The sequence below is a fragment of the Poecilia mexicana genome, unplaced genomic scaffold, assembly GCF_051168715.1.
Source record: "Poecilia mexicana isolate PSO_F unplaced genomic scaffold, ASM5116871v1 scaffold_13, whole genome shotgun sequence".
Taxonomy (NCBI): Eukaryota; Metazoa; Chordata; class Actinopteri; order Cyprinodontiformes; family Poeciliidae; genus Poecilia; species Poecilia mexicana.
Window position 1 is genome coordinate 12,840,593 of NW_028263382.1, and position 9,759 is coordinate 12,850,351.

General features: G+C 44.3%; 1 protein-coding gene across 1 annotated transcript; it reads right to left on the bottom strand.

Annotated features, from left to right (window-relative positions):
* Window positions 1–4,554: 4,554 nt before the first annotated feature.
* foxl2a (forkhead box L2a) lies at window positions 4,555–9,313 on the bottom strand. The gene has a single exon (XM_014994226.2). The coding sequence runs from the start codon at window positions 9,123–9,125 to the stop codon at window positions 8,214–8,216; it is 912 nt and encodes a 303-aa protein (XP_014849712.1). The 5' UTR covers window positions 9,126–9,313; the 3' UTR covers window positions 4,555–8,213.
* Between the last annotated feature and the right edge of the window lie 446 nt (window positions 9,314–9,759).

The window sequence follows — 9,759 nt, forward strand, 5'->3', positions numbered from 1 at the left end:
CTGCATGGTGTAGCTTGGTCTTCTGTGCCTGGTGTTTCTGAGACCCCTCAGTCCGTCATGCAGGCACTGCAGCAGTGTCAGTCTGCCTCCTTACAAGAGCCTCATAGTCCTGGAAGGGTTAAGGTCAGGGGTAAAAAGGGCTGTCGGATTCCTGGTGGAGTCATGAAAATTGTGGCTGCCACATGTTCTGATGGGTACTCAGGCTCTACTGCTCTGTTTGAACCCTTAGAGTCCGGATTGCCTTCTGGTTTGCTTGCTTCCCCTGCCTTGGTTCCAGTAATCAGGGGTACAGCTTATGTGCCCATTATTAATGTTGGTTTGACTGAAGTGGTGTTATACCCTCGCACTGTTGTTGGCACACTGAATGTTAATGTGGTGAGTCTCCCGGCAGGAATTACTGAAGTCCCAGCAAAAGTAGCCAGGATGGGGTGCCAGACGGCTTCAGTTGGTGTGCAACAGCAGGTGAAGGACTTGGATTTGTCGTCTTTGTCTGTGGAAGAACAAGGTCAGGTGAGATCATTGCTCCATCAGTACATGACAGTTTTCTCATCTCATGATGGTGACCTGGGCTGTACTAGTCTGATAGCTCATGACATTCCTTTGGTTGACGATGTCCCAGTTAAACAACGCTATAGGCGTATTCCCCCTTCTGATTATGAGGTGGTGAAGGACCATATCAACCAATTGCTGACTTCACAGATCATTAGAGAGAGTAGCAGCCCGTATGCTTCTCCAATAGTATTAGTGAGAAAGAAAGATGGAAGTATTCGGATGTGTGTTGACTATAGACAGTTAAATAGCAAGACCCGAAAAGACTCTTTTCCTCTCCCACGAATAGAAGAGTCATTGGATGCCTTGTCTGGTGCATGTTGGTTTTCCACCCTTGATTTGGCTAGTGGGTATAATCAGGTTCCAGTTGTGGAGGCAGATCGTCCAAAAACTGCCTTTTGTACTCCCTTTGGGCTGTTTGAATGGAACCGGATGCCTTTTGGGCTCTGCAATGCGCCTAGTACCTTCCAACGGTTAATGCAGCGGATTTTTGGGGATCAACAGTGCCAGTCTGTTTTGTTATATCTTGATGACATTGTTGTTTTCTCTTCAAGTGTGGATCAACATCTGGAGCGCTTGAAGGTGGTGCTGGATCGACTTCTACAACAGGGGCTTAAGGCAAAGCTCAGTAAATGTTCCTTTTTTCAAAAAGAGGTACGTTATTTAGGACATGTGATCTCTGGTGAAGGGGTTGCCACAGATCCTAGTAAAGTTGAAGTTGTAGCTAACTGGCCAACTCCCACTAAAGCTTCAGAACTTCGGTCATTCCTTGGCTTTGCCAGTTATTACCGTCGTTTTGTGGAAGGTTTTGCAAAACTGGCAGCTCCTTTGCATAGAGTTGTGGCTCAGTGTGCTGGTGCCAAAGCTGGTAAGAAATCAGATTGTGGACTTGCTGCATGTTGGACTGATGAGTGTCAAAAGAGCTTTGAAATCCTGAAGGCTAAGCTAACAACAACACCAGTGTTAGCCTATGCAGATTTCACTCAGCCATTTATCCTGGAGGTTGATGCCAGCCATGGTGGCCTGGGAGCAGTCCTCTCTCAGATGCAAGGAGGCAAGGTGAGACCGATTGCTTATGCCAGTCGAGGCTTGAGACCCACAGAGCGAAACATGGCAAATTACAGCTCCATGAAGCTTGAGTTTCTGGCCCTTAAGTGGGCCATGACTGACAAGTTTAGAGAGTATCTGTTGGGGAACAAATGTATTGTCTACACTGATAACAACCCTCTCAGTCATCTGTCCACCGCTAAATTGGCTGCCACTGAACAGAGGTGGGCTGCTCAGCTAGCATCTTTTGATTTTGAGATCAAGTACCGGTCAGGTCGGAGTAACACCAATGCTGATGCGCTTTCTCGCCAGCATCCACCTGACCTACCAGATGTGAAAGTCATGCTTCCGGGTACAGCTATGCCTAGAGCATTGCAGGAAGCTTTGGGGTTTGAAACAGTTGAGGCAACCCAAGCAGACGTTGCAGTTTTGCCACAGCATACTACAGCTGAACTTTGTGCTTTGCAGCAGGCGGATCCTGTTTTACAGGACGTGTTGGTGTTTTGGAAGAAAGGACAGCATCCTAGTCGAGAGGAGCGAGCCCAGCTGTCTTCATCCACGTTGGTTCTGCTTCGACAGTGGAACCGGTTTGTCGAGAGAGATGGAGTTCTCTATCGAAAGGTATTTAGGTCCGACGGTGGTGATGTTGTGTTTCAGTTGGTGTTACCAAGTGTGCTAATTAAGGATGTTCTGACCCAAGTTCATGAAGAACATGGTCACCAGGGAGTGGAGCGAACTTTGGCGCTCTTACGGTCCCGGTGTTACTGGCCTCATATGGCCTCTGATGTGGCCCAATGGTGCCAGGCTTGTGAGAGGTGCCAGGTGGCAAAGGATGTCCACCCTAAAGCTTATGGTAACATGGGACATTTATTAGCATCACGTCCTAATGAAATTTTGGCTATTGATTGTACCACCTTAGAGCCCACTCAGAATGGCTTAGAAAATGTTTTGGTCTTGACAGATGTTTTTAGTAAATATACTGTTGCTGTCCCCACACGGGATCAGCGAGCGGCCACTGTGGCTAAGGTTTTGGTGTCTGAATGGTTTTATAAGTTTGGTGTTCCAGCTCGGTTGCACTCCGACCAGGGTCGTAACTTTGAGAGCTCACTTATCCAGCAGCTGTGTAGCTTGTATGGTATTGTAAAATCACGCACCACTCCATATCACCCAGAAGGAAATGGCCAATGTGAGCGTTTTAATCGGACGCTGCACAATCTGTTAAGGACGCTGCCTGTGTCTCGGAAGAGAGATTGGCATGCCTGTTTGCCCCAGGTTCTTTATTGTTATAATACAACTCCTCACCAATCTACTGGAGAGTCACCTTTCCTTTTAATGTTTGGTCAGGAACCTAGACTGCCCCTAGATTTCCTGTTGGGTAGAGTTGAGAGTCCAGTTGGTGGTTCTGTCCATGAGTGGGTTCAAGAGCATCAAGCTCGTTTGCAGGTAGCCTTTGATGGGGCTAGAGAGCACCTGAAACATGCTGCAGATCGCCGAAGGCAGGCCCATGAGACTCAGGTGAAACATCTGCCATTAAAAGAAGGTCAATTTGTGTTTTTGCGTGACTTTACTGCTAGGGGGCCTCATAAGACCAGGGACCGATGGAGCTCTGTCAAGTATAAAGTGTTGAGGGCACCAAAGGACGATGGCTCTGTTTATACCATTGCACCTATGAATGACCAGACTAAAGTAAGACAGGTACACCGTACCATGCTGAAGCCTGTGGTTGGTGTTGTTCCTCCTGATCACATTCCTCCTCACAACTTGCCTTCTGTAGAAGAAGGACTGTCTGAGGATAATGGCCCATTTGATTATGATCTGTTTGTTTGTGAACAGCAACCCCTGGTGGTTGCTTCTGACTTACCTTCTAGTAGATCACAGCCTCAAGCTGCATCCCAGGAACCAGGGTCACCATGTGAACCAGTTGTATCCGCTGAACCCTCTACATCTGTGACTGTTCCACCTGTCAGCTGTCCTGAGCCAGTGGCCTTACGTCGTTCCAAACGACAAACTGCTGGACAACATTCTAATGTGTACCATCTCCCACGGCCAGCAGGAGATGCTCTTCCTGGAGGCTCTTCTGCATCCATGTCAAGTGTATCAGCTTTTAGACCTTGGATCTGATAGTTCCAGTTTTGAATTGGCCATCGTCGGGTCGACGATGCAAGAAGGGGGGGTAGAATGTAGTGGTATAGAAATGTATGTAATTCTACAAATAGTTTCCAGGTGAGGAGTTCCGGTTCTTAGGTGGGCGTGGTGTATATAAGGGAGCTGCAGCGCTCATTCAGCATGTGTCGTCTTTGTGCTCCCACTGTGTGGTTTGTGTCCGGTGGAATCTGGCAGCGGAAAGCAACAAATTGCTGGCTGGTGCATGTTGTGCTGACGATCTGGTGGTAGGTGTTCTCTCTCCCTGCACTTTAGCTGATCGTGGTCAGAAAATCTAAATTAAAGTGTGATTATAGGTAAAACGCCTCAGCGCTGCGCTCCTCTTCCTCGGTCTGCGAGTGTGTGTGTGTGCGTGTTTGTGGATCGGCAGGTAAGAAATTAACACCCATCTAGGCTCCGCTTTCTTTTAGTTTTAGTGACTAATCTGTTTGTAGTCCCCACAGTTGGACCATTGCTGCTCTGTCTACGTTCGTTTCCCGGATCTGCTCTGTCTACGTTCGTTTCCCGGATCTGCTCTGTCTGCATCCGTTTTCCGGACCTGCTCTGCTCCTGTCTACGTTTATCTCCCGGATTTCGGCACAATTGTTTTTAAAGTTGGACTGTGGCGTTATCCGCCCTCATTAAAGCGGTGTTTGGGGTGTGGCGTCAGCGCGCCCATTTCACCTCTCGCTGCGGTGCGGCAAGAGGACCACGCCTGGGCCTGATGTTTTAACTTGTATTATCTGTTTTCTATTTCTTTTACTTATTTTGTCTACAGCCTTTTTTTTTTTGTTCTTTATTTAGTCAGGGCTGATATTATTCTTTTTGAGATTATTATATTGGTTAACTGTCTGTTTTTGTTTGCAGTTGCTGAGGCCCGGTGGCGGTGTTGGTGTGGTGACGGTGTCCTCCTCGTCTGTGTGCTGTGATTTTTGAGTTTGGGGTGTCTCACTGCGTCTGGTGTTAAAAGGTTTTTTTTTTTTGGTTTGCTGTGTTTGGTGGAGGTCGTCCCCATAGCGCCCCCTCCGGCCGGTAACCTCAGCTGCTGCAGTTTTTCTATTTTCTTTTGACTTATTTTGATTTATTGTGTCATTTTTAAAAACATTTTTTAAAAAAGAGAATTTAATAAAACTACTTTTATAACTGTGAACTGTCTCAGATGTTTTAAATCCCTGCATAACCGAACCTGTGTGCCTCCGACGAGAGGTAATATTCCCTGGGTGAAATTCCCAGGGTGGCGTTGTTGAGCAACCTATTAGAACTAAAATCCCACAAAACCCGAACTACCATCTAGTGTCGCCACAATAATAATAATAATAATAATAATAAATAAAGCAGATCGACATCTGACTTTAAATAAAATATGAAGAAAAGGATACGCTAAGCATCACTTTTGAGTTTGCGCAAACGTTACTGTCGTCGAAATATTATTTCTCGTAACCCCTTTTTGGGAGCTTGTTTGGAATACTCTCGCCTTTCAAACGCACCCTTATCTCTTTATTGTTTACAAAACATTAATGTGAGGAAGCCGGGGACGTACACAGCTACATTTCAGGCTCCTTTCCACGCTCCTCTCTGTGCGCGCAGGAGGATAAAAAAGCGTCGCTGTTCCTCCGCCTGGCGCGGAGACTGTCAGTCAGACCTCTACATGATGACGCTTCAATCTCTCTCTCCTCCTTTAAAATACAAAATAGAAATAAAGCTCGTCTCTGGTCACGTGTGCTTTTGCAGTGAAATATTTTAAAAACTGACAGAGATCCCCCCTCTCCACCCCCTCAAAAAATAAATAATAAAATAAAATAAAATAAAATAAAAATCACATTTTATTATATAATTAAGGTCATTACATATCATTTTTGTGACTTAATATCCGAAGTGGGTTTAGTGGATTTATGTGCGACTCTTGGTTAAAGTTAAATACATAAATGATCTGTGAAAAGCTCAACAGAAGTTCGGATTATTTCCCGAGATCACAAAGCCGCTGTAAAAAATGTTAGCGATAATTTGAGTTTTATTACACCTAACAAGTTAATACTCACCAATGTGCCTCAAATCTCTCATGTTTACTTATTTATTTATTTATTTATTTATTTTTGAATTATTTAAGAAAGAAATTTCACTTTCCAAAAACCAATGCATAGGCTAAACTGCTTCTTTCCGCTGCCTTCTTTAGCTCAGATTAACCTCCAGATCAATTTTAAACAGGCATTAAAGCTCTCAATATTGTTTTCTTTTACAAACAGGCAGGAGAGACAGAATAACAAACCACCCGGCCCGCATTAATCAACCTCTGGTTTTATATGATCTCTGACTGTGACCGTATTATAAACTCCGTAAAAACACATGTAAACGCGACCCGCTAATGCTCCCGGCAGAACAAAGCCCGTTCTGTTTTGTGGGTGTGTATGTGTTTTTGTTTCATGCAGGATGAAGAGCTTGTGTTTGACAGTTGCTGTGGAGAGGAAGGGTTGGATGGAGGTGAAGGCGCGGACACATCTCCTGGCGCCCGTCGAGTCCTGTTGCAAAGGTTATCCCAGAGCTAAATTAGCGGGGGGATTTGAGGTGTGAGGACGCACTGACGCGCATTTCATCGTCGAGAATAACTGTAAATTGATGTCAAAAAGCACGATTAAAATGGCTGATGATTCCACCACAGGGATGCCACAATAATTATTTGGGAATGCAGGAGAGGACGTCAGCCTAAAGGCGGTTTTTCTTACCAGATTGTGCCTCATCAAAGGGCAACCCGCGAAAACCGGACCTGTTCAGGGAAACCTTAGAGACACATTGTAATTAACAATGCAAGTGTTTTCTAACAATATAGTATCATTAAAACAATCTTTACTTTGTGAAATTTAATTTTATCTATTAAACTGACTGCTTTTTACGTCTGCCTCCGTAACATGTTGAAGTCATGAAGTTATTGTGATAATTTCACTTTTCCTATTAAATTGACCTTTTCATATAATAACTGTGACATTTTCATTTAGCAACTTAGACTGGCGAGTTATAACTTTATGTTTATCATAATAATGGTATTTATTTAGTTACTTATTTGAACAGCAATGGTAGCCTAAGTTAATTTTTCTTATGAGAAGGATCGATAAATTATGTTTTCCCTTTCAAATATCCATAATCCCAATTAGCCGGAAAACATTTAATTTGTTTCTTGTCTCATATTGCGCCAGGGAAATTACTGTAAATATGTCGCATAGACCTGTCAAAACACTTACGCTATCTTTCGTAAAGTGATGTTTTTTGAAAAAGTTATATTACCGTACAATTACTACACAAATAAGATAGACAAAAACTATATTTTGGAAGTTCATATTGAAGGACAATCATAATTTGGAACATAAATTGTATAATCATAATAATATTTTATATTATTTTTATTGTTATTACTAGTGGGCTGATAAACTTATTTAAATTTAACGAGATCATTAAATATCCAGTAAAGCATGTAAATTACATTTTTATTTTAGAAATGAGTCACTTAATTTACTCTTATTTTTTTCCATATCCGTGCGCATATCTTTTCTTTTCTAAAATAAATAAATAAATAAAAGCTGCCGAACATATTCAGTGGATTCCGTCCACACAACCTACAAAGTACAGAACAGACTTCTTCACCACCGCTGTATTATTTTAAGAAATACAAGTTTATTAAGAAATTGACAAACCTAGAAAAAAAAAAAAAAAAAAAACAGGGCAAAGTGCTAATTAAGATGTAACATGGCCCCGACATGGATGAGACATAGCTAATCACATTTATTTAAAAAAAGCTATAATAATTAAAAAAAAAGATTAACAAAAACCTGGCACTGACTGGCGTCATACTAGAATTTACATCTTTACAAAAACATAGTAATGAAGTAATTTGAAAAGCCCTGAATTGTTTTTCTTCTTCTTTTTTCTATATATTTTTTATATTTATTTTAATGTCTGATGAATATTTTACCAAGACCTTCTGAAAACAACCGCTTCCGACTAAGTCTGTGCAGGCCTCGCTCTGTGCAGATTAATTTAAGTCAGAACCAATCCCGGTCTATTTACAGATTCAAGCACCGGTTTTAAATGGGGCATCTTATACCCTCATCTCATCAGGGAACTCTGAGAGAAGCCGTGCGTAAAAGTCGAAGAACTCTTTACGCATACCGAACAGCTGCAGCTGGAGTTGTGTCGACATGTCCGCAGTAAAAGCCTGTTTTTCATGTCACAGTGACCAGACCAGAGTTACGGCCATCAGTCTGAAGATTGTGCTACCTGATGTGCGCTGATCTCTTCCATTTTGTGAAACGCTCCCCCTCAGTTATTATAGAGCAAGCATTTCTCCATCGGCTTTCCCATCAGCTGGACCCGAACAGCTCAGCAGAACGGTCTCTTTAAAGAATACTGTTGGTTCTGTTTTGAAATCACAGGAATCAGCTCTTAGAGTCTTCATTTGTACAGAGAACAGTCCCAGCGGGTGGAGTTTAAATATCAATCCTCGTGTGTAACGCCGAGTGTTTGGTCTCGTGTTCCCAGTAAGAGCAGTGCATCATGGAGAGCTCCGCGGGCTGGCGGGAGCAGGCAAACTGCAGGCCGGCTCCGTTGCTGGAGGAGACCGGTGGAGGTGCTGCGGTGGCCGGGCTTAGCTGCTGCGCGTGGTGGGGGTGATGGTGGTGGCTCATGCCGTTGTAAGAGTTTACCATGCTGGGCAGCGCCATGCTCTGAACCCGGGAGTAGGGGTTGTAGGACGAGGGGGCCGTCAGTCCCTTCACGTTCACCGGACTCACGTTGCCACCGGCCATCTGACAGGACGTGTAGGACATCGGGGTGGGCGGCTGGCCTAACGACCAGGAGTTGTTCATGAAGCTGGACTGCAGGTACTTGGGTGGGGTCAGGTAGCCGTAGCCGTCCCCTCCGAACAAGGCCTTCCCCGGCTGGAAGTGGGCTGGCGGGGGTCTGAAAGGCCGCTTCATCCTGCGCCGTCTCCTGTAGTTCCCTTTCTCGAACATGTCCTCACAGGCCGGGTCCAGGGTCCAGTAGTTCCCCTTCCTCTCGCCGCCGCCCTCCCGCGGAACCTTGATGAAGCATTCGTTGAGACTCAGGTTGTGCCTGATGCTGTTCTGCCAGCCTTTCTTGTTCTTCTCGTAGAATGGGAATTTGCTGATGATGTACTGATAAATACCGGACAAAGTGAGGCGCTTCTCTGCGCTCTCCCGGATGGCCATGGCAATGAGAGCGACGTAGGAGTACGGCGGTTTCTGGGACGGGTCGGGCTTTTCTGCAGCTTTTTCCTGGTCCGGGTCCTCTTTGGGTCGCTCCTTCTCCTTGCTCGTGTTCGTGTCATGGATCAATAAGGCTATCTGGTCCTCCTCCGGACTTTGATAAGTGGCCATCATTGCGCACACCAACGCAAATTAACTCCAGTCCGACGAGCAGAAACGCCAAACCTCTTTGCTCAGAAAGTGTTATTTGCAGAAGCGCAGGATGCACTTCGAGTTGAAAGCGTAAAGACACCTTCTTGTTTCCTCCGCTGGAAATTATTGTAGACTGATTTCAAAAGGCGCAACCCAGGTTCAGGTTTGCGAGCCCGTAAGCCCAGCCCTTCCTCGGCTGATTCTGCTCCAATGCTGTCTGTGGAGCGACGTAGCGCTCTGTGATTTGCGCCTGGATTCTTTTCCCGCCTCCACCAGTCACAGTCAATGAAAAATATAATAAGCCCCTGAGCACACGTTAAAATCTGGCTGTATTACTCAAAACAGAATAACACGGATAAAAAGCTAAGTGCATCCAAACAGAGAGAAGACAAACAGCCAATATTGGGCATGTTAATGCATCTGAAAGAAAATATTGATACTAAAATGTACACTTGTGTTCAACTCTGGTTTAAATGAGGATCCTGGTTTATTTTTATTTATACTATTACATAAATTAAGCAAATCAGGTGTTGATATGTTTTTACATTGGTAAAACAAACGTTTACATTTAATCAACAACATAAGTCTAACAATTAGATTTTATCTGATGATATTG

Excerpts from the sequence above, each read along its gene's own strand:
- foxl2a (XM_014994226.2), bottom strand. The coding sequence starts at position 9,125 with ATGATGGCCACTTATCAAAGTCCGGAGGAGGACCAGATAGCCTTATTG.